The sequence below is a fragment of the Alligator mississippiensis genome, chromosome 4, assembly GCF_030867095.1.
Source record: "Alligator mississippiensis isolate rAllMis1 chromosome 4, rAllMis1, whole genome shotgun sequence".
In the NCBI taxonomy this organism is placed as follows: Eukaryota; Metazoa; Chordata; order Crocodylia; family Alligatoridae; genus Alligator; species Alligator mississippiensis.
Window position 1 is genome coordinate 158,707,803 of NC_081827.1, and position 24,552 is coordinate 158,732,354.

At 44.8% G+C, this 24,552-nt stretch overlaps 2 protein-coding genes across 7 annotated transcripts in view; one reads left to right on the top strand and one right to left on the bottom strand.

The window, feature by feature from the left end:
• Positions 1-7,164, bottom strand: part of CCDC47 (coiled-coil domain containing 47) — a 27,399-nt gene extending 20,235 nt beyond the window's left edge. Inside the window, exons 1-4 of one of the 4 annotated variants that reach the window (XM_059726853.1) lie at positions 7,055-7,155; positions 4,951-5,263; positions 3,200-3,465; positions 1,408-1,515 (exon numbers count right to left, since the gene is read on the bottom strand). In XM_059726853.1, coding sequence (XP_059582836.1) covers positions 1,408-1,515; positions 3,200-3,465; positions 4,951-5,014 — 438 coding nt within the window. In that variant the 5' untranslated portion in view covers positions 5,015-5,263; positions 7,055-7,155. Of the gene's footprint in view, positions 1-1,407; positions 1,516-3,199; positions 3,466-4,798; positions 4,915-4,950; positions 5,264-6,612; positions 6,824-7,054 lie in introns of those variants that run through there. The other 3 variants (XM_006271563.4, XM_059726854.1, XM_019500903.2) reach the window with 3 other exon arrangements.
• A 166-nt stretch (positions 7,165-7,330) lies between these two features.
• The window catches only part of DDX42 (DEAD-box helicase 42), a 39,818-nt gene continuing 22,596 nt past the window's right edge, over positions 7,331-24,552 (top strand). Inside the window, exons 1-9 of one of the 3 annotated variants that reach the window (XM_014609200.3) lie at positions 7,331-7,637; positions 9,008-9,156; positions 10,052-10,288; positions 15,115-15,265; positions 17,592-17,653; positions 18,899-18,935; positions 20,423-20,572; positions 21,749-21,853; positions 23,150-23,269. In XM_014609200.3, coding sequence (XP_014464686.2) covers positions 10,068-10,288; positions 15,115-15,265; positions 17,592-17,653; positions 18,899-18,935; positions 20,423-20,572; positions 21,749-21,853; positions 23,150-23,269 — 846 coding nt within the window. In that variant the 5' untranslated portion in view covers positions 7,331-7,637; positions 9,008-9,156; positions 10,052-10,067. Of the gene's footprint in view, positions 7,638-7,968; positions 8,071-8,246; positions 8,266-9,007; positions 9,157-10,051; positions 10,289-15,114; positions 15,266-17,591; positions 17,654-18,898; positions 18,936-20,422; positions 20,573-21,748; positions 21,854-23,149; positions 23,270-24,552 lie in introns of those variants that run through there. The other 2 variants (XM_006271562.4, XM_059726851.1) reach the window with 2 other exon arrangements.

The following is a 24,552-nucleotide window of genomic DNA, read 5'->3' on the forward strand; positions in this document are numbered from 1 at the left end:
CATTATTTGATTCGGTTCTCATATTATGCCCATTACTGCATTATTTGAATACCACATTAGGCTGCATTCAACTTGTATTCAAGCAGTGCTACTACCTTGTGTGAAACATTCCCAAAATACAGTTTGGAGCAATATAGCAAATAGGGAGAAAAATCTAACAGCCAGATCCTGTTGTCTATGGAGTTAGTACTCCAAAGTCATTAGACAGCAGTCAGCTTTGCTGTCAGGATGTTGCCCCTCAGCAGTAAGAGAACTCAAGATTTCTCTTCATTGCCAAGTTTAATTGCAACATTTTAGAAGAGCTAACTCTCTTGACTTGCTGCATATTAATCACTGTATTCAAGTTACAGGTAGCAGCAGATGGATTCTATTTTGTGTGTGTGAATGTGTATGTGCGAGCACACACTTGTTAAAAAAAAAAAAACAAACAACAACAACCCCCCCCCCCCTCCCCCCGAAACCAAACAGGGCTGGAAGGAATCAGACCATCAGCTAGTCAACCTTCCTGCCTAAACCATTCCATAATGTTGGACCTGATGACCTTGAAGGTAATTTCCAACCCTATAATTCTAACCTGTACTTAATTTTCAGTGAAGGGTTTTCATAACATCTCTAGGTAGCCTGAGTGCTTAGCTACTCCCTTAGATGGAACAATTTCCTTAATATTTAAACTAAGTCTCCTTTGCTCCATTCCAAATCTGAAGTGTTAGTTATCTTTTGGTGTAGCTGGAGCCTATTTCACCATATTTGTAGCCAAGCCACTTCCACATTTTTCTTGCCTGCGTATGCCAAATGCCAAACATGTTGAGAACTGGTACACAGACTAAATCATGGTTTGCTGCCATAAAATTTCTTCTTGTAAGGCACAATATGAAATGCTCTGGCCAAAAGCATGTTTAAACACAGTTTTACTAGAAAAACTTATTGTCTTCATAGTATGCCCTTAATCAAAATATATTCCATATTATAACCAGAACTGGGCTAGAAGATGGTATCAATATAATCTGAGAATGAAAGAAGAGAGAAAATAGTATCAATTCCATAAAGGTATTAAGATAGTCTTAAGAAGCAAGCCATCTGAGACCGAGAGCATGCTTCAAATTTTGTGTGCTTACAATCTAAAGCAACACTGCAAAATCCAGTGGAGAGGAGCGTGAAACTGGAACTCAAGATATTTGCATTTCAGTTCTACCACTGCCCTCTTGAAGTCACATGACAAAGTGGTATCTTTAAGCCTGTTTTCCTTTCAACTCCTTGCCTCATCAAACTATTTTTTTCAGGACAGACTCTCTTACTGTATATTCACATAGCAGCTAGCACAATGAAGTCCTGTTGTGTGAACAGCCCTCTAGACATTATCATAATGAACTGCTGAATAGACAGACATCCAAACATGTATTCTCCTACATCAACTATTGTTATGGGGTCTTTATTTTTGCTAGGAGATGCATCTGGTTTCTCTTCATAGCCTTCAAACTCTTCATCATCATATGGTTCACTCTCAGTATCTCCCTCCTAAAAAGGAAAAAACATGAATATTTAAAGCCTGATAAAAATAATGCAAACAGACACACAATACAAAGGCAAAGGAATATGCTTTTTCCATGTAGGGGTGGGCCCACCCAGTGAAATGAAAGTGTAACCACAGCATGGGTAGTTACAGCCATGCTAACTTCAGCTCAGCTGGCACAGATAACAATAGCTATGAGGATAAACTAGCAACCAATTTTATCAAGATGTCCTCTCCCCAACACCAGCATCAGAGGCATAGTGTGGAAGAAATGTGCCTTGGGCAACTGCTTTCAACCCCCTCCCCAAATTCTCCAGGCACAGGAACAGGGTACAGACCTGGGCAGAGTATGAAGCATTTTGGGAATCAGTTTTGTAGAGCAGCAGTGGAGTTTGCTATCGTCAATAAGAAACTTTCATCCTATTTTTTTTGCTGCCCAAGATTACGTCCAGAGGACAAGAAAATTATATTGAATTTGGCAGCAAAAAAAATGGGGGTCAGTTCTCTACCCCACTCCCAACAACAGCAAACTCCACTACTGCTCTAACAAAACTATGATTTCTAGAATGCCTTGTGTCAGCTGCATCCTGGAGCCAGAAGGTGCTGGCAGAGCAAGGCAAGGCAAGGCAAGAGGCATACAGTAGTAAGCTGCCCTGGAGTGAGCCCTCCCCCTCTTTCTTCTGGTGCCCTGGACACAAGCCCTGCTCACCCACCCCATCTTTTGCTACTGACCATCAGCTCACGGTCTGTCAAGTGCTAACTGGTTAACACTACTTTCTTCAGGTAGCTTGATTTCAGTGGTGCAGTACTCACCATGACACACACACACACATACACAGATGTATAGAAAAATCAAATATGTACTGATTTTTTACCTCTCCTCCCCTAGTGACACTTGAGAATTCACATGTAGAAGACTTGTATTTTTTGTTATGTTTAGAACTGGTTTTAAAAGTTGAATTAAAATGGAAATTGCTGGGGAAATGGCTTTTTCATTTCTTTTGTAAGAACAATATACCACCACAAGGATTTGTAAAAACAGGAACATTTCTGCAGTAAAAATTGGTTCATTCACTTCTTTATAAAGTTTTAACAAAACATTTTCTCATTTGTATGGGTTTAGGAATTCAACCCAAAGGATCTCAAAGCGATTTACAAACTAAAGTCCGACCCCTTCTTAAATGATTGCTTTATTTAGCACTGAAATGCTTATAGTTCTGCATCAGAACGTGACAGCTTTTCAAAAGGACACAGCAAACCTATATAATAGTTTAGGATGGAAAATGAAGAAACACTGCATGCAATCAAAACTGTAATGGGAACTTCACAAAGATATATACAACCATGCAACCAGGGCACTGAAGTTAATGTCTCCCCTTCTACAAGGGTGCCTCATATCTTGAATGACTAACTCCATTTTACAGTTCATTTGTAAAATGGTATATTCAGTAGCTGAGCACCCTTTAACAACCACAATGGATTTGCTAAAGGACAAATGGCACCTTCAAAATCCCATTCAGATACTGAGCCTGGACAACCCGATTAGCTTGGGAGATCAGCTGAAACAGAACATCCCACAACACAGCTGTCAAAGAACAATCTTGGATAACACTGCCGATCTGGGTCTTGCAAGCAAAGGGGGATTCCAAGTGTGCAGCTAAAATGAGGAAGTGCATTACGTGACACTACCTGTGCATCTGCATCATCAAAGTCCTCCTGATTTTCATCTTGACCTTCAAGCTCTACTGTGGCCTCCTCCTCATCGTCTTCTGTAGTGATAACCCTCTGGGGAGATTCTGTGACTACATCTTCAACAACATCTTCAAACTCAGCAAAATCATTATCATCATACTCCACAGCATCATCACCATCTTCAAATTCATCAAATTTAGCCAAAGAACAGCCCCAGGAAATGATTAAAGCAGCAAGGAAAAGAAACACACTCCTCATTGTCACTGCAAAAACAAGCAAAAAAATCAACACATCTTTAGATTAAAAGATAGAATTGAATACAGGTCTCTTTAAGGTACTAATGCAGGGGTGGGCAAAATGCGGCCCGCAGGCTATTCTATCTGTCCTGCAGGGCCCCTAAAAAATTTAGAACGTTAATATTTATCTGCACCTGGGTGCCTGTCATGCAGCCCTCGATGCCTTCCCAAAACTCAGTAAGTGGCCCTCCACCTGAAATAATTGCCCGCCCCTATACTAATGCATTAAAGAGCTACTTGATTATAGAAATGCAGAGGACTGACAGAATTGGTCATAGTTCAATTATTAAACCCAGGATCACTAGACAAGAAATAAGGGGAAGGAAGGGAGACTGTGAACTTATGTCTAACGTTTAGCACAACAAACCAGGAGTGAGAACTCCTGGTTCTTATCCAGTACTGTGACCAAGATTTTAAAGATACTAATTCTAGAATGGGCAAATTGACGCATATAGCAGGTCCCTAGCATTTTGCTTACCTCACAGAGACTTGCTTATAGAATTATTTGTAAACCTTGCTTTAAGCATGATATAGCAGGGGTCAGCAATGTTTTCTACAGGTGGGCCAGAATGACCTACCCACAGTCCAAAGTGGACCAGCACTGGGACCAGGCCACCTGTTCTCTCTGGTGTCCCATATCCATGGCATACATGAAGCTCCCCAATGCCAAAGACCCTGCTCCAGGAGCTGTAGCTTGCCCACCCCTGCACCCGAGTAACTGAAAAGTTTCAAGTTAAGAGACTTCAACCCCCAGCCCAAAAATCATTCCTTAACTTGCATTCCTCTCTCCCACTAAGAAAAAGTTTTTGATATTTTTGTTCTTGCTTGGGTAAAAAGAGTAATTCTTTCTCCATTAATTTTTTTCTAAAATGCCATAAACCTTCATGTTTGTTCTCTGGTTCTTTGAGGTGTGGGACAATTAATATTCTCTAATATAACTTTAATGTATTATGGGAACCTGAAAAGCACCAAAACTCCATTTTAACAATTTAGAAATTTGATTTTTATGGCATGTAGCTGACCCACTCCTTTTCAATACGAAAGTACAGATTGCAGAGATTGCCCAAGCAACTAAAACAAGTAACAGTGATTATGACACAGCACTCTGAAAATGGTGGACTCTACAGACCATGGTCTGGCTATATACAAAGGCTTGACTAAAGGATCAAGCACACTTGTGTACCTAAAGAACCCAGAAGTAAATCAGCTCTTATCAAGTGTTTGCTTAACACCTATAACATGAACTCCCCCTCGTTTTGGTACAGTAAATTGTTGAGGTACAGGCAGTCCTTGGACTTACGACACAATTGGTTCCTGAAACCTGTTTTTAGGTCGAAACATTGCAAATCGGAAGCAATTTTCTCATAGGAAACAATGTTATAAATGGGGGATTGGCTCCTGAACCGAGGCCCAATACCCTATTTTCACCAAAAATACCCCAGAATTTTGTACTTGGATCAATTATAGATGAGTAATATAGTGACATTAATGTATTCATATTGTAAATAGCAATCATATTGATTGGAAAGGACTTCTTTGAGGTGTCTTTGCTGGACTTCTTGAAGGACTCTTGGTTGGACTTTTTGAAGGGTTCTTGGCTGGAGTCTTCTCAGGAGTCTTGACTGCAGGTTTTTCAGGAGTCTTGGCTGCTTTCTTAAAGAAAGTGTCCAAGGAAGTTTGGACAGGTTCTCCAGGGAGATGAGCGACACAGCAAACTTGTTCGCTGGCGTGGCATCGCATCAGATCAAGCGATGTAAAGTCGAAACTGACATCATAAAGTTGAAACCGGGTGTCAATTTATAAACGTTGTAAGTGCGAAACACTGCAACTCGAAACGTTGGAAGTTGAGGACTGCCTGTACATAGCTTGGCAAAGCAAAGCAACTGCACAACACAATGACTAGCTAACTGGGACACACAATTTGACTTTAAACTGATTTATTTCCCAAGAATGAAGATTTATACTGAAAAAAAAAATACAACTTTCCATCACCAGACCCCTGGATCTTAAAAAACAAACAAACCCATGGACACACATAAGGAAATGTTTAAACACCAAAACTAACTTTTAAATCAGATTACTGATTAGATTACTGAACTCAGAGACAGGATATTTGCTAAAATTTATACCTATCACATTGTCTTTGGAAACATATTCATAATTATGGGTAAAATGGTATTTTATCTACTGCCATAAAGAGACGAATAAGTTGATTAACTCTGTATAGCTGTATAAAATAGATGCTCTCTAAAACCACTATTCAAAAGGTGACCAACCATTTCAATTTTTGTCCAAGAATACAGACTGTGGCTTTTCCAGATACTGCTCATCTGCAAATCAAACAGTGTGAGAACAGTAAATGGAAAAAATGGAGCTACAGTAGCACCAGCTGTAATCCTCATTATAAAAGACAACCCACATCTATCAGTTGGAAACAGCAAGTTGCAATTGCACCCTCTGCCTCCAAGTCTGGTCGTTCTAACATGCAGCCTTGCGTGTTCAGGACTAGGTCCTTCTGAACGGCTCCAGCACTTATCCCGAAGCCTCCTGTTACATGCCTTACTGGGAATAAAACAGATGATGCACTGTGCTGCAGAGCAGGGATGGGCAATTATTTCGGGCAGAGGGCCACTTACTGAGTTTTGGCAAGCCCTGAAGGGCCACATGACAGGCAGCCAGGGGCAGATAAATATTAATTTTCTTAATTTTTTAGGGGCCTCGCAGCCGGATAGAACGGCCTGGCGGGCCACATCTGGCCCGCAGGCTGCATTTTGCTGATCCCTGCTGTAGAGTGATCTAGTAACTAACATAACAGATTTGGGATACTCAATGTCTACTCCCACCTCTGCCACTAGCTCGCAATGATACTTTGGCGACACAGTTCATTTAGCTCCATACTTTATGTTTATATAGTGCTACTCCTAACAGGATCTGAGACCTCCAAGAGGCAGCGACACTGTACATGGGTCATTTGCAACCCTTCACAGATGTTTATGGAGGAACATAAACATCTGTGAGGCAACCCCCAACCTGCTTAGGGAGCATTTAAACAGCTCTTGTTATTGAAAGAAAAAAGAGGAGCAATGGGTTTGTCACCAGCTACGTGCACTATACCTGCCTGCCAGCACAACCTGAAGTCCTTCACAGCCGGATTAAGCTCGTTCTTTAAACCCCTTCCCAGGCGGGGCCCAGCAGAGGCGGCGCGCACACAGGCTCGCTGACCCGTACCTCCCCGCCGGGCCCCTGGTCTTGCTCCCAGCTGGCCCGGGAGGAGGGGCGGCCACGGGAACCCCGACTCCGAGTCGGGCGAGGCCTGGACCGCTGGGAGGCCTCAGGCTGCGCCTGCTGGTGCCAGGCAGGACCCGGCCCGCTGCACTCCTTACACGGCCGCGCTCGGGGGACACCGCCTAAAATTAGCCGCCCCGCCCCCACCCGAGCGGTGTGCGTGTGTAGGGAGGCAGCGGGGCCCGGCCCGGCCCGGCCCGGCCCCCCCAGCCCCACCCCGCCAGGCGCCCGGAGAAGCGCGAAGGCGAGTGCCCCGGCCCCGCTCCGTTACCTCAGCTCGGCGCCGCCGCTGCCCAGGCCCAGCTCGCGCACAGCACCCCCTTCCCTTCCAGCCCCGCGCGTTTTGCGTCGTCTGCGCATGCGCATGCGCAGCGTGGCGTGGCTGGATCGGCGGCCCGGCTCGCCAGTCCTCTTGCGGCGCCTGCTGGAGCCGGAGCGCGCGGGCCTCGGCGTCAGCCTCCGGGCAGTGGCCTGTTTCACACCCGTGAGGTCCGGCGGGAGGCGCGGGGCCGAGGCTGCGGCTTCAGGAGCCGGGCTGCGGCCCCCGGGGAAGGTGTCGGGGAAGCTGCGCTTGGGCACACTCGCCTTGCTCCGCGGGCTCCTGGTTGTGTCAGTCTGACGGCCGGGAAAAGGCAGGGTTTGGGACGAACCGAAGTGCGTGCGTGTGTGTGCGCGCGCGCGCGCGCTCGTGTCATACATGCAAATGTGCGTATCTGTGATTCCACAGAAGCTTTCCGGGCTGTTCAATTGCATGAGACGCCCCGATGATCAGATCCCCCGAGGCTTGTACCCAGTGCGTGTGATACGAAGCAGATCAGCAGGGTGCGTGTGTACACGTATACGTGTCTGGATAGGTACGTGACTTGGCACAAGCTCTCTCGGGCTGAAGTTCAATCCACCAGACACTGTGACAGGCCCAGTCCCCCGGAGCTCGTGCTACGCGTGCCCACTGTACGCGAGGGCGGGCACAGACGAATCCAAGTCGGTGACACGTCTGTGTCCGCACCCCCGCCAGCCAGGCTCGGGCGCATCAATCCGCCCCGCTCCCATAGCAGAGGCTCCCGGCCGAGCCCGAGCCAGCTGCTATGGTTGAAGTGGGCTGCCCGTTCCACCCCGAGCCGTGGCAGCCCCACCCCCCATTCCGGGGTACGCACCAGCGCGGTGACGTCATCAGGCGGCGCAGGCGCGCACTCCGTGCGTAGGCAGCGCGTCGCGTCCGGTCGCGCCCCCTCCCGGTTCCCGGGGCAGCGGCGGCGGCGGGAGCTCGCGGGCCTGAGGAGCGAGCGAGTGAGTTCGTGCGGGGGCGGCGGCCCGGCCCGGCTCCCAGCAGCGGATTCGCGCCCGGCTCCCGGCGGCCTTCGGGGGCGGGGCCTGGCCTAGCGCGGCCTTCCCTGGACAAAGGGCCCAGAGCAGCCCCGCATCCCCCCTCCCCGCAACCTGGCGAGTGGGCGGCGGTAGCCGCCGCTGCTCCGTCCGCTCTGGGTAGGCCCTAGGCCCGCCCGCGAGGCCCGGGCTCTGTGAGCTGAGGCGGGCGTAGCCTCCAGCCCCGCGTCCGCTCCTCCGGCGCCTTGACCCTTGCAGGGCGGCTGCGGCGGCCTTTCTCTCCTGCCTTTCCCGTCCGGGGGGCGCCGGGAGGCTGGAGCGAGCCATTCCCTTCCTACACTAGGGGCAGTGCAGTCTTGTGCAGCCTGCATGCAGCACAAGACTCCCCCCCCCGCCCCCCTTCCCGGGCGTCTGATCCCGGGGGGAGTACGTCAGCCGTTCTGTGTCTCTTTCCTCATAAAACTTTGGCAGCAAAGTGAGCTTGGGAGCAGGGGTGGCAAGCCTGAGTCCTGCTCTCTCACGGGCAAGGTGGTCTCTAGACCTTCAGTGTCATTTTTTTTCCCAAAACAACATCAGTAAGGAAACTTTTTTTGTACAGTCTTCACCATTGAAGTTTTAACCTGCAGCTTATTGCTAGAGTGTCTGAGTCCCCTTTGCGTGACGTCAGTAGGGAAGTGGCCGTTGTGCTCAGACGTGTTGTGCTTTGTGAGATGAGAAAGGGGATCGGGTGTTCCTGGTATTGTACTTGGTTCAATTTTTTTCTAGTTTTCATTTAGAAGAAAAAGTGGATTTGATTCACGCAGTGAGATGACAACCTGAACTCAGCACGAGCAGCAAAAGCCAAGTGTTTTGTCTTTCCATCACCTGTTATATGTTTGGTTTTTTTGTCGCGTGCCTGCAGGTTGGAAGGCTGAGAGGTGTCTGCACAAGTGCGAATAACAGTACATCAGTGTCAACCTTTGCCACACAGAAGCAAGACAGTGTTTCCCAAAACATCCCAGCAAGCTCCGTGTTCTAGACTTTCAGATTGGTTGGGCAGCTTCTGAGCTGGTAAATGCTCTGCTAAGGAAGTAGTATATTAATATCAAATTTACAAGTGTTTTTCTTTTGTATTATAATATCATTAAAGGATTCCCACTCATTGCAGGCAGTTGTTTAATATGATTGCAAACTAGGAGCCCTGGAATTATTACGCATTTGAAAAGACTGGGCATCCTTCTCTCTTGGGTATATAAGAGAATGAGAGTGCACTTGTGTACTTTAAGGCTATGATGACTCCAAATGTTGGGAAAAACTAAATTCTTTGGAATTATGGATTCAAATTTTGGTAGTGTCAGCATAGTCTCTTGTTCTGGCAGAAACCTGAATGCTTTGCAGATATGTTATGTTGAGGGCCTTTCAAATATAAGCTCTGAAGTTGAAGTGCTGTGTATAAACACTAAAGATCCCGGTGTACTATTCTTAAGAGATTTGGAATTTTGTTGAAAATTCCCTTTCTCTTAATTGCATTATTTCACACATGCTGATTAGTTATTGCTCTCCTCTTTTCAAGTGGCCGGATTTCACCAGTGCCGTGCACATGATGCTGTGATATGCTCAGAGGTGGGAATGTTGAGAAATGCAAAATATTTATTGAGTTGACTTTTCATCTCTCCTTTTCCTACAAGCTTTGGATTTATTTGCCCCAGATTACAAGATCAACACGTCAGGCAGTGACTTAAATGATTATTCAGCAGTGTCTGATGGATACTTTTCTTAAACATAGAGTAGAAGTACTCATATTTACTATATAAAAAACCCAAAATCCTAGTTGATTGTCTGTCATCCTGCTCTAAACCTTCTTAAAATAACTGTAGAAAGCTTTGGGGCGAGTGGTTTTTGTTGAAACTTTTGTTGTTTTCCTGAAACTAAAAGAATGTTAATTGGTATACTTTGATTTTAACAGATATATTACCAGCATCATGAACTGGAACAAAGGTGGACCTGGCACCAAGAGAGGCTTTGGTTTTGGTGGGTTTGCCATAGCCCCTGGAAAAAAAGAGGAACCTAAGCTCTCTCAACAGTCCCATAGCGCTTTTGGAACAGCTGGCTCTTCTGCTGGGTTTGGGAAGTCAGGGCCACCTCAGCTCCCTTCCTTCTACAAAATTGGTTCCAAGAGAGCTAACTTTGATGAGGAGAACGCGTAAGTTGTGATATTTTCTTTTTCGTAACCCAGGGCTGTCCAACTTCTAACTGAACCACAGGCCTTCCCCATCCCAACCTCAGCCACACCCCATACAGGCTGCATGCTATGCCATGTGACTCCCAAGCCCCATCCCACTGTACTGTGCCAGCATTCCTGCACCACACCAATTCATTCTCCCCTTCCCCACCACTGTGGATGCCCTCATCCTATTGCATCATGTGACAGGCAACCTCCACTGCCACATGGGGTTTCTTGGTGTCCCTCAGCCCTGCCTCCAGGGGTGGGGCAGGAAGGAAAAGCTGGAGGAGGGAAAGGGAGTTGAGTGTTTTGTGGCAGCAGCAGAAGGTTTGGGAGGGGAGGGGAGGGGAAGGGGGGGTGGGAGCAGCACCTGGACCAGGAGCCTGGTGACTATAGATTAACACCTCAGGGTCTGTATGTGGCCCATGGGCCGCCAGTTGGATGGTTCTGAACAGATTTCATTGATGGAAGCTGATGAGCAGACAGGTAGATGAGACTGTCTGAACCTTGGTTTCCTTATCTGAAAAGGGAGGGAAAATATCCTTTCTGCCTCTTGGTAAATATTTGGACAGCTTGCTTATTTTATGTACGTACTTAGTCCTCTCCAAGGATCTAGGCAGCCTAATACCTCTTTTATGGTATAATAAAATACCAGTAATATTAATTGTTTCAGCAAAAACTCAGCCAGCCACTACAGAAAGTTCCTTCTACCCCTTCATACCCTTAATCCTTTGCAAAATACTGTCTAACATGCTTCATGCAGTATGATCAATACATATTCAAGCTAAGAGTCAGAGTGAGTTGCAGTGTTTTGGAGCCTCACAGAAAACATCCAGGCATTTGGTTCCTTTCTTTTGATAATGGAATTCCTGTTGGTCTCCTTGCTGCCATCATGTGCGGCAAAATGTCATGGAAAGAGAGGCAGCCCTTTCAGTAAGGCCATCCATATAAGGTTTGTGTTTCAGAACCAACACCTTAAACTCCCACTAGAGACTGTTGGGCAGCTTATTCTGGGAGCACTGCTGTTACCTATTTCCAGCAAGATGTCCTGCTGAGTAAATGAGCCATTGGGCTCTAGGCTAGCTGTGGTCTCCCAATGTTTTTTAAATGCAACTTTTCATATACTGCCTTGTAGAGGGTAAACGTGAAGTAATATAAGTATGGATTAACTGTGACAAGATCCATTTCCAAAATGAAATGTTGCAGCTTGCTAGGCAAATGATGGAAAATGCACAGGGTTACTGCTGTAATGACTTCCAAACAGCCATGAGAGGTCTAAAATTACTCTAAAGCTATGAACACTAGTAACATATGACAGACATACTCCCTAAGTCAAGGTGCCTGCCATTGCATGTCCTGTCAAGAGCAAAACAATGGTTCAGTAGTGGGCATGGTAGCCCATGAGTGGGAGACTTAGGTTCAAATCCCTGTTTCTTCAAAGACTTTGTGATGTTGGGAGCAATCATTTGGAGTGTCTGTGCTGCAGTGGCAAGGAGCTCAGTCTTGCTGCCAAGCTAAAAAACACTATGTACCTATTCTTCTGTGTATGGCTCCTCTGGAAATAGGGTGAGGATCCTCCAGAGCAGGGGCAGGCAATTATTTTAGCTGGAGGGCTGCTTAATGACTTTTAGTGAGCTGTGGAGGGCTGCAAACATAGCCCCGCCCCCTGGCAGTTGCCCAGCCCCCAATTGCCATTTTGGGACCGGATGTCTCACCCACCCCGACCTTTGTCACTGAAAGTCCCTGCTCTTGCCCCTGAACTCCTTTGGGGGGGGGGGAGGGGTTGTCCTCCCTGGAACCAGAAAAAACGCAAATCATATACTAAAAATCAAACATCTACTATAATATTTACATTTTATTTAAAAAAATATTTTGGTCCTGATTTACTTGTGTTTGTGTAGTGTATATAGAGGCAATTGTATAATAGTTCAAAATAAAGTCTTACTCTTGCATATTGTGTGTGTGGGGTGTGGGCGTGTGTGGGATTTGTGAAGGAGGGTGGCTGGGTATGGGATTTGTGGTGGAGATGTGTGGTTGGGGTTCTGTGGGGGTGGGTTTGTATATGGGTATGAGCCCCCCACCATGGTACACAGCCTCTAGCAGCAACAGCAGCAGCAGGTGGCTGGCCATCAGGGTGCTTATGGCCCACAGCAGGCAGAGCCCCTCAGGAGCTGCACATGGCATCACAGAGCCAGCCTGGTCCGCTGGCATGCATCCTCAAACCAAGCCAGACTAGCTCCATGCCAGCATGTGGGACTCCCAACACTGCAGGCAGGAGCCATGTGCCATCGGGCCGGGCCGGGCTAGCTCTGTGCCTCCATGTGGGGCTTCCAGTACTCCATTGGGGAGCCACACACAGAGGCACAGAGCTGGGAGGCCCAAAGGTGCCTGGCTCCCACCTGCAGTACCAGGAGCCCCACATGCTGTTACGGAACCTGCCCGGCCTGAAGGCATGCACTCCTGTCTGCGGTGCCAGGAGTCCCATGTTTTGGCATGGAGCCAACCTGAACCAGCCCAATGGTTACACAGCTTCCAGAAGGAGTGCTGGAAGCCACACGTGGTGGCACAGAGACCACCCAGCCCAATTGCACATCGCTCCCTGTGCTCCTGGTGGTGTGCAATCTCTGACAGCCTGCACCATCCATGGGCTTGAAGGGGCAGCCACGGGCTGGTAGCAGTTGTCTTTTGGAGGGGCCCCTCAGGTCAAATAGAATGGCCTGGTGGGCCGGATCTAGCCCATGGGGTCATATTTTGCCTGCCCCAGAGCATCCCTGGTACCATGCTCATGACCTGGATTTCTGGCATGCTTGGGGTGCCCTGAAGGGCATCTTCATCACCTCATTTCTAGGGTTGATTTACACATAACAAAAGTAGGTGGGATAGGGCCTTTTGTATCAGCAGCTATAATGTAGACTTACTGTGCCCCAGTTCCATGTCTGTGAAGGGATAATAATGCTTCCTATCCTTTAAGTATTTTTAAATAAGATAGTACTGTGGTGTTTGTATAAGCCTTCTTGTGACAGGCCCTCACTCTGTTACCTAGGGAGGAACCATCCCTGAGCCTACTCACCTGCCACAACTTTGGTATTCCCAGTACCTCTGTGATGTTGCTCAGTGGTTCTTACCGGCTCAGGAGCACCTTCCTTGGTACATCTTCTGTGGGGTTCCTCCTCCCCTACAGTCCAACCTTTTCTGTTCAGGTGTTGTAGATCCTAGACTGCACCTGGATGTTGTTGCAGGTTGTTTGAGCTGGTGGGATGAAGCACAAGTGTCGGAGGAACTTTCTGCAATTCTGTCACACTTTGGAGGGGAAAAGGCTAACACCAGAAACAACATAACTCAATGTGGCTTAGCCTAAGCTGTGGACAGGGCACCATTGCCCTCATGCTGAGCTGCTCTATCTCAGGTGCTGAGGCTTAAGGATCTGCTTCTCTAACCCTTCTTTCCCCCTCTTTTATTTGGCCCCTTTTTCTTTGGGACTTTTTCTAGCAGCCTCTTGGCCAGGTGTCCCAGGGGTTCTGCACGTTCCCTGGTGGGCTCGCTTGTGGACATGTCGGTGCACTTTGGGTGCATGGTGGGATTGCAGGGAGGCTTGGGAGTCACAGTCCATATCTCCAGGGTTCAACCCTTGTTGTGTGTCCTCGGGGCATGCCAAGCCACTTCCTCCCGTCCCCATCTGACCTTTGTTGTTCCAGGCTTCATGATCTTATACACCAGTCCGTATTGCCTAGTCACAGCAAGTGGGTCTGGTCCCAGACAAGCTACTGGAACTGCACCTGGCATTCTCCAGGCAGTTTTCTGGATGGGACGTGGGTGCCCCTTGGGTTTGGTCCCCGCTGGACTATGGTGGGCCTGGGTAGCTTCCCTTGGCTCCCTGATGGGCAGAGATGGCAGCAGGGTGTTTCTGGGAGCAGGGAGTGTATCAGGTTCTGACTCTAGCACCTAGACACTTCCTGCCTGGCTTCTAGCCTCTGGGCTGCTTTTGTGCATGTAGCTGTGGGGCTCTGGGTCAACTGGGGATGGACCCTCCAGCCATAGTGCACCAGCTATGCTGGCTGCAGCCTGGCCACCTTGGCTGCAGCGCCAAGGTAAGCTGGGTGGAGGCCTGTTACACTCGTACAGTTGCTTATTCTAGTCCACCGCCATTATTTTAGTCTCATCAAGGTTCAGTTTCAGCTGGCTTTCTCTCACATATGCTCTAGCTTAGATGAGATGATGATCATTTAAATCAAACAAGGTATAATTGGTGTCTTTGGCATATTGACAATACCAGACTTTGCGTTTCATTGCTAACCCTCCTGGCAGACTCATGTACAGGTTAAAGAGGAAGGGTGACTGGCATCCTATATCACCCTCTACTGGAGAGGCTTGGGAGAAAAGGATCAGTTGACCCTAACCCAGGGGCGGGCAAATATTTCGGGTGGAGGGTCACTTACTGAATTTTGGCAAGCCATCGAGGGCTGCATGACAGGCAGCCAGGGGCAGATAAATATTTATTTTCTAAATGTTTTAGGGGCCCCATGGGCTGGATAGAATGGCCTGGTGGGTCGCATCCAGCCCGTGGGCTGCATTTTGCCCACCCCTGTGCTTAACTGTTTGCCACAGCTTCTAGCATAATTCATGAATATTGGTAATATGACTCAAGGTCCTTTAATAGAATGGTCTGGATAAGAGCAAAATTTTGCTGTTCAGCCCAGTTGGTTATTTGGATACTTGAATCAGTGGCTTCATAGAAAATGTGAAAGACCAGTATCCAACTTAGCATAGTGCATTACAATTCAAAACTACTCTCTCTTGCTTGTCAGGTACTTTGAGGATGAAGAAGAAGATTCCAGCAATGTTGATTTGCCATACATTCCTGCAGAGAATTCCCCCACTCGCCAGCAGTTTCATTCCAAATCAGGAGATTCTGACAGTGAAGATGATCCTCTGGAAGCATTCATGGCTGAAGTGGAGGTAAGTCCCAATGCATGAAATGTTTATAAACTTAAGTGGTTATATTCATCCCTGATCAGGAACAGAAAACATGACTTATGCTGTACCTTCTACTAGACTAGTATTATCACTGTCCTTGAATCTCTGGCCTTTGAATTCAGCTTTACAGCTAAATCCTGGAGCCCTGTTGGGTTAGATAACAAGTGAGTGAGTATAACTGCATAAAATTAGTTTCATGACCGAGACAACGCTCTCAGAATATCCTTTTTTTGATCTTATGTAGTTCTAGTTTCACAGTTCTTAGGGATGAAGGCCTGTTAAATCCACAAGCATTAATTTTTATTTAAATATGATTTAAGATTACCTAAATATTCGGGCATGACAACCTTGGCAATGTTCTTTTTAAATAGAAATGGTAATACTTAGAGGTACACCAATACATTGGTCCATAGCATATCGGCTCCAATAAAAGGAAAATTGACACTATCAGCAATCGGCTTTTTTTGGGTGGTGTGGCTGATAATGTTGCCGATAAATGCCATGTGCATATGCGCAGTCTTAGCATGCACATAGCCAGGAATTCAGCCCAGCAGCTTGGAGACCAGCATCCGGTCAGTAAGTCTGTGGGGAGGGAAGGGGGAGCAATAGATCATGGTCCCCTTGGTGAGGAAGGGAGTAGGGCTGGGGTAGGGGAGGGGGCGGCTCCTGCCACTGCGCACACCTCGGGGGCAGTCATGTGCCTCCTGGATCTGTGCGCAGGGCAAGGGTAGGCTGTGCGCTTGGGGCTGTGGGCTGCACTCGGGGCAGGCAGCGGTGACGGTGCTTGGAGGGGTGGCTACTGCAAATTTTGGGGTGGCTCTAGCCCCCCATAGGCCCTCCACCCAGTGCTGCCTGCCCCGCCCTACCCGCCCTGGGTCCAGCCCCCGCTGGGAAGAGGCCAACAGCAGCCTCTGGCCCCAAACGCACAGTGACAGCCTGCTCTCGGCCTGCACACAGATCCGGGGGGCCTGTGCTCCCCATGCCTTCCCTGAGGTGTTTACAGCAGTGGGAGCTGCCACCCTGCACTCCCTCCCCACCCTGCCCCAGCCCCTTCCTCACCGCAGGGACCTCAGTCTGCCTCCCCTGCCCCCACAGATTTACCAGATGAACACTGCTCTCCATGCCGCTGGGCTGCATATCGGCAGTGGGCTTGATATCAGCCAATATGGCTGGTTAATATGATCGGCCATTGGTATTAGTCCAAAAAACACTGCCGTTAAGTCTCAGCACAAGGCTTCGGAGAATTACTGAAATGAAAAGGGTATAGTTCTTGAGTCTCTAAGTGCATTTGAAATGCAAAAGCTGCGTCCTAAATCCCAAAGAACCAAAACAGTTGTTAGCCCACTTATTAGCCCTGTGAAAACTAAGTGTGCCAGCACACGTAGTCTGTCACTTAATATACTTAGCTCCTATGTGCACAGCCAACTCTGCTGAGCAGAAGTCCATATATGTTACAAAGTTTAGAATCCAACACTACTTCTAGTACTTGCATATTAATACAAAACGTTTTCACATTTTTCATACATCTAGTGACAGTGTATTCAACATATGATACAGGTAAAGCTTAACAGATCGTAACATATCTTATACCACTCCTATTACTAGTCTAATTCTTATAAAAAAATGTAAGGACTGTTTTAGTGCTCTTCAAGGAATGCTTAACCAACGTTTTACTGAAGGCTACAAAGATACGGTTGTATTTGGTTCTTGTCTATAATTCTCTTAAGAATCAAAAAATCCTATATGTGAAACCCTTTAAGAGTGACTTAAAGCAAAAATAAATTTTCCAAAAGCTATAACTTCACAATGATCTGATTAGATAATACATCAAAGCTTTATAAAGCCCTTGCTAGTAAAACTAATATTTTGTGTGTTTTTCTTACTTTGTTCAGCAAAGTTTGATTTATGTCTGACACCAGAATTTTTTTTAGTTGTAACTGTGCAGCTAGTTGGGTTCTAGCATTTTTTCCTGACTAGTGTGTGGAAAATACCTTTTTTCCAGGAACACTGTTATGAAACTGTGGGGTAGACCCCCAAAGGAGTTGTTAATATAATTTCATTAGTGTAATGGGAAATGGAATGAGAGATTTAAATCCCAGCAGTATTATCCCCATGCTATGATGGCTTGACCTAGTTATCGTGGATTCATTTTGTATTACAAGATCTCTGGATTTTTTTCACTTAAGATATATTATCATGCTTTGAAATATTTATCTGTTTTTATTAAGTTAATTTTATACTAAGGCATTTTCCTTTCTAAGGCTTATTCTTGCTGTTAATTGATATGAGTATAATTCTGTATCCTCAGGATCAAGCTGCTCGGGACATGAAGAGACTTGAAGACAAAGACAAGGAAAGAAAGAATACAAAGTAAGTACTACTCCATGCCTCACAAAACCTGCCTGCCTTTCTCTTGTTAAAGAGTACTGAGAGAATTTCAACCATCTTCTACATTACCATAAGTTACATTGGTTTATTTGAATCTGGGTAGTATAAATATAGCAAACAACAGCAACCAGAATATGGCACCCTGCCCAGTGGCTAAAGTTCTGTGCTTTAGATGGGAGAATCTTGTGGAGCTGCCCCACAGCCAAATCCATATGGAGAAACCCACTTTTGAGAACTGGTCAAACTTTAATTTTACTTTAGCTGGAAGCATCATTTGTGGTCTTCTTTCCCTCCCTGCTTCCAAAGCCCCTATATTGTAGCAACTGTCTATGCCAGTTTCAGCCAAGAAAAAAATGGGCGCAACCCCATCTAAAGTCAGCCATTGTCTTCCCAAGAAGTATCCAGAGAAAATTATTCCAGGATTGTGATTTAGGCACTTCTTGCCCAACTACCTCATCCCAAGCAAATCTAGAGAGTGGGGGTTAAACTAGTATTTTCTGCCTAGCAGTGAATTGCATTGCCACCAGACTGGTCTGGATCAAGCTTTTCATTCTCTGACTGATTAGGAATGCTTGGTTTTGTTTGAAACCATACTTGTTGGAGCAGACGATTCCTTTTGCAATCACCTGGCAGCACTTTATAAAAGAGAGAGATTCTTTTAAAGCTAGGCTGGGGGCTAAGCCACTTAGCAGCTGGAACATTTTGACTCAGGATTAGAAACATGTACATTTGTATAGCTTGCCTTTCTGTCCTGATCAGGTGAAATCACAATGTGCCATTGATACTTGTTACAAATACTAGCTATGTTGCTACAGTTTACATTACCTTAGGTTGATAGGTTATTCACAGGCCTGGAACAGAACACCAGATTCCGACCACCACCTATGTGGGGGACGTTCAGTATCAGATTTGAACGTCTTGTTTCATATTCCTCACATTTTCTGATAACAGCAAAATCTTGTGCCATTTTCAAAAACCTTCCCAGTAGAAGCTGCATCGAAGGATTCTTAGTTTTTTGGTCATGTCAGCAGAAGGAAGGTGAAGCTTGTGCAGGTTGCGTGTATCACAAAAGCACCTGTGGGTTGGGATTATACAGTGTTTTAAATGCTGCTTGATAGTGTTGTGTCTTCCACTGACATGTGGAGCTCAGCACTAATCAAATGAAAGTATGGAGCTGGGTATGTGGAACATTTGCAGGGAAGTTTGTTTCTCCGCTTGTTTTTCCAGGGGTATTCGAGATGACATTGAAGAGGAAGATGACCAAGTGAGTTCCTATGCAGTCTTTCTTATCTATATCCCCTCCAAAAATCTAACAAGCAAAAATTGAATACCATTGAAATGCACTGGGCAATTCAGGAAGCGAGTCTAACGGTTTCAGTGATGTCCCTACCGTTCCAGGTGCTTCACCAAAGAAATAAAGTATTAACAGGCCATTTCACAGCTCTCACTAGGTTTGAGAGGATTCTTGTTGGACTGAGTATAAAGTGTGGATCCAGACTTTTTTTTTTAGTACTTCAGGCTGTGCCAAATCTAAAATTATTGGAGTCCTCTAATGCAGTACATCAGTGGAAGCTTAAGTCATACTGACAATCGTCAGCCAAATTTGTGGCTCTTCAGGGCAAGGATCACATCTTACTCTTTACGTACAAGGTGCCCCAGTCCTCAGTGAGGTTTCTGGGCATTATCATCTTACAAATAATAAATGAAGAAAAGAGGTTGCATTTCAAAATGTACTCAGTTCATTTATTTGACCTGTAGTCTTAATTATTTGAGACTTTATACTGCATTAGTAATTATCCTGTTAATTTAAGTAATGTAGAACCATGCAAGTGCTCTCTTGCCTGTTAAAGACTGTGTTTTCAGTTAGGTGCATGTAATTGTGCTTCCATTTAAATGAAACTGTATTTTGCATGCAACTGATACTGTGCACATTATGCACATGTGGTTAGTCAGCAACTAATTAGCCATGTAATTTGCACAAATACCCAAATGTGTGTGCAGTGTTAGACAAGAAAAATATTTGCACACAGTTGTGAGACTTTGGAAAACTGGCCCTATATCTTTGCTGAGAAGTCAGTTTATCATGTCCGTGATAATTTTTTGATTTTCAGATTTAACAGTGAGAGCTAATAGTACATATGTTATATGTTTAGGGTGGGATCTTCCAGTGCCTTCTAATTTGTGATTCTCTTGAAGGATTCTTCTGGAATTGTTTCTTTGCCATTAAGACTGGTGTTGACTGTCCATTAGTTATCCTAAAGCAAAACTCAGTTCTTTTAGTAAAGTTGGTGGGAGTAGAAAATTGATAGTTTGTGGAGCTTTAATGTTTGAGGGGAAAAAACAAATAGAGTAACTTCTTCAGACTTCAGTATTTTAAAAGCTGCAGCATTTGTTCTGTAGTCCTCATGGGTGAAGGGATAGATCCTACCATTAGTATAGCATGGCATTTTTTCATAGAAACATTTCTTAATCGGTCCTTGAGGGCGGGGTTGTTAAGTAACATTTTGTAGTTACTTAACTGTGATACTAACTGACCATTATAGCTGCTTTGTTCATTTCTTTTGATTGTCCTTCCTCTGGACTTCATGACTATTGCTATTTACTAGAAGAGGCAGTTCTAGTGAACATTTTGTCCTTCAGTGGTAGGTGTTGAAGCAAGCAACCATTTAACGTATGCACCAATTAATCAGAAATGCAGTAGGATTTCACCATTGTATGTGTGTGTGATTTTACTGATATGTTTTGCTGCAGGAAGCTTATTTCCGCTACATGGCAGAAAACCCTAATGCTGGTGTGGTACAAGAAGAGGAGGAAGATAACCTGGAGTATGACAGTGATGGAAATCCAATTGCGCCATCCAAAAAAATCATCGATCCACTTCCACCTATTGATCATTCAGAGGTGGGGATTGCTTTTAAACTTAGAGATTTAGTATCCCCCAGCACTAATTAGACAAGCTTGTGGAGCAGCTCAAACTGGTGTTTACATTTATTTAACAGCTGTTATCAAATGAATCTTGATATGCTTGAGATAAGAGTGCAGGATAGTATGAGAGAATATAGGTATAAGTTATGGGAAAAGTGGTAAGAAAAAGTGAGCAGTGTATTTTTTATACAGTGAAAAGGTGAAAGGATGAGGGGGTGGTAGAGTCAAGCAGTACAAATGTACTCCATGTAACATTGTTCTGGTTAATTCACCACTCCAAAGGGTTATTCAGATTATGATGAATTATCCCTTAATGACCATTTATCACGAGTCGATAATTGGGACCATTGGCTTGGAATCAGCAATGGCAAATTTAACCATAGCTGTGAATTATCCCACAGGTGAATTAACCAGTTGCCATTACATCTTTTCAGACATGAAGTGTCCATGACAGGTGACTGTCCTCTTCCTTGCAAAGCAAATTTTTCTGACATAATCTTAATTTTTTTGATTGCTGTAACATGAGCCATTGGGTTTAAGATTCTGTGATGACAAAGTACAGCAAATCTCAACTTCTTTGAGCAACCAGTTTATCAGATTAATATGTCATCCCTTTCATGGTGTTGCCTCCTAAATAGTTATGCGTGTCTTAACCAGCAATAGAGTAGGCCAAGCCCAATAAGGGGTAAGAGCCTTTTACAACAAATGGGAAGGTAGATAGTGGTGGCATGCTAGAGCCTGGTACAGAGGATAGATAGCAGAGGAACCCAGAGGGTGAATCTCAGTATTCTGAAGGAGCAGGGTTAGTGTATCAAGAGTGATTAGGCACTACTAGGCCAGGCTGTGAAGAGACAGGAACAGGCTTAGGATACTAACTCTCCTCTGGGAGAACTTGCAAACGAAAGTGTCTATGGCCTCAGTCCTGCTGAACTTATTTAAGACACCTCTTGACTGCCGTGAGAATAGAATAATTCACTTGAGTGTAACCCTGTTTAGTTTTAAAGTGTCCTCCATATGACTGAATATTAAAAATCATTTCAGATAATTGTCCTCCTGTCTTAGTAAGCTTTTGCTTACAAAAGAACAAACCTTCCCACAAATTCACAGTATGACCTCTTGACCCCCTAAACTGAGTCATTTGCCTTGTTGCAGATTGAATACCCTCCATTTGAGAAGAACTTCTATGATGAGCACGAAGAGATTACCACCCTCACACCCCAGCAGGTGGTGGAGCTGCGACATAAGTTGAACCTGCGGGTGAGCTGGAAGTAAAACCATGCTTGACAGACCTTTTGCTGCCAGTTGTCAGGATTGCTTTTGTGTCTGTGGCCAATATTTTCACAAGCAACTATTGATTTTGGGATATCTAACCTGGTACATCCTTGGTTTCAGAGATCAAGTGCTCAGCATCTCCTGAAAATTGGACCTATTTGAGGTTTTTCAAGTTGAATGGGTTGGGCATCAAAAGTTACCAGTTATATTTCAACTAAAAATACATACAATGAAGAACTGAAACCTATAATATTTTGTAAAAGATCTCTGCAACCTGCACTCTTAAACAGTGTTTCTCAAGCAGGGTACCACAGTGCCTTAGAGTGCCTCGTGACCTTGCAATATTAGCTCTTTCAGGTATGCAAACACCTATGCTTACTTCACAGGATAAGCAGAGAGTTTTCAAATAGGAATTCCTGGCATCAAAAACTTTCTGAGCTGTTGTAGTCTATCTGAGCTCTTTGCAATGAAATAACTGCTCTTATTTTTCTGTTGTCAAAATATGTGAGAGCTCTGAGCTGGCATTTTCTGATGGGTACCTTGAATCTAAAAAAAGGTTGAGAACAGCTGATCTAGGACCTTTGGAAATTGGATATTTAGTGTAATTTATTTTGAATAATTTTTAATGATGAAATATTAAATGCAAATGACCATTTCAAATGGAATTTGTTTTTTCAAACTTGTTTATTCAGTTAATTACACATTTTCTTGTTGTATCAAGAGAAGCAATTTTATTTCAAGCCATGTATATCTATTTCTGCAGCTTTATCTTCTGCATAACAGAAACAAAAATGTTACGATTATCTACCTCTAAGTCAAAGTGTCTAAATTCTAGTCCAAGTTCTGCAACTTAGGCAGATCCACTTAACTTTCTTCTTGTAGATTTTCTTCATATGTAAAATAGGTGCATTGTCCACTTGCCATAGAAAGGTTTGTTAGTGCTTTCGGGTTCACAGCTGGAAGGCACACTAATACCCCTCCCCCCTCCCCCCAAATTTGTTGTTTTGATGCTGTGATAGTTTTTTACAAACATTGACTCATGACTGGTTTCTTATTCTCTTTCCTTTGCACCATTACTTGTAAAAATCTGCAGTGAAACCTTGCATATAAAGCTTGCACCTTGTGGTATTTGCCTTAAAGTATCTTTGTCTGTTGAAATGAAAATGTATGTCCTGGATATAAAAGCAAGCTTTTAACATTTATGTAAATACCTGTTTTCTTCCTTCCAGTTACGAATTCTTCTTATACAGATGATGCATCTCTTCTTTCATCCCCTTCTAGGTCTCTGGTGCTGCTCCTCCAAGACCGGGCAGTAGTTTTGCCCATTTTGGATTTGATGAACAACTTATGCATCAGATTAGGAAATCTGAGTATACCCAGCCCACTCCTATACAGTGTCAGGTATGTGCTGTTGCTTCACTTTCTTCTAAGCACAACGAGAATAGATGCAGATATTAAAAGGAATCCCTATTCCATAAAAAGCTGTGTGCAGTTTGATTGCCTGTAAGGGGTCAGCAACCTATGGGCACAGACCTGGGTCTTCAGTGGCATTTGGTTTGGCACTCTGCTCATGCCACTGTGGAGAGAAGTGCCAGCTGCAGGAGCTTTCCTTATGCAACCAGGAAGATGATTAGCAGCAGCAAGGTTGTAGCACCTGCCCACCTACTTGGGGTGGGCTGTTCCAGCCAGAAATGATTGTCTGTTCTTAACAGTTAGCCATGTTAATCTGATATCAAGCCAAAGGCAGTTAGTCTTATTTGTAGACTAACTAAGATGCATATAGAGCACAACCTTTTGTGAACTTGAGTTCACCCTGAAGAGGAATTGTGTGTACGCGCGCAATTGGTTTTCACCTTTATTTAAAAAAATGGTCTACCTACTGCTTCTTTGAGTGTTAGTTGCAAATAAAGTCTAGTCTGTGTGTCTTTTTTTTTTTTTTTCAAATTGGCTCAGCCAAAGAGAATTTTAGCACCTTCAGGTGACTAATCTGTTGCTCAGAAGACTATAGGCATTTTTTTTTTTTTTTTTTTTACAGTTCTTCATATTTTAGGCATTGTTTTAGAAATATTAGATAAAGTGAACACAGAGCATTGTGTTAAGGGCATTTGGCTAGCAAACAGTTAACACCTAAGTTACATAGGATATGCTTTGATTTGTTTTGTTTTGGCTGTTGAGGTAATTCCTAGCCCTTGTTTCACTTAAATTGGGTATGCATTTGGAGGTGGGGATGCCAATGCAAGGGATTCCACCACATATGCAGGCCAGTAAAGTTGTCAACGTAAGGATATACATTCTGTGGCTTTTTGACATAAAAAATAAAAGCAGTACATATATTTTTGTAATTATGCCTAACATTTAATTGCAATACCACACTTTAGACAAAGGGAATCTGTTGGGAGAGCCTAGTCTGTGTTATATACATTGCTGGATTAACAGCCCTAGAGAGAAATTGGTCACTTCAATCTTCAGAACTTGTACAGTACGGACAGGAGGAGGGAAAGCTTTCCTGTCCTTCCTGACCACTAGGTTCCCATCTGGAGCAGGAGGGAACAGACACTGCCAAGAGCGTGAGTGCATTGTTTGGTCTGCCCTCTGCTGAATTGCAAACACAGTAGGGATTGTTGTACATTTACCCACTGTGGATTGTACCAAACCTAGCAACTTTATGTAGGCCACCAAACAAT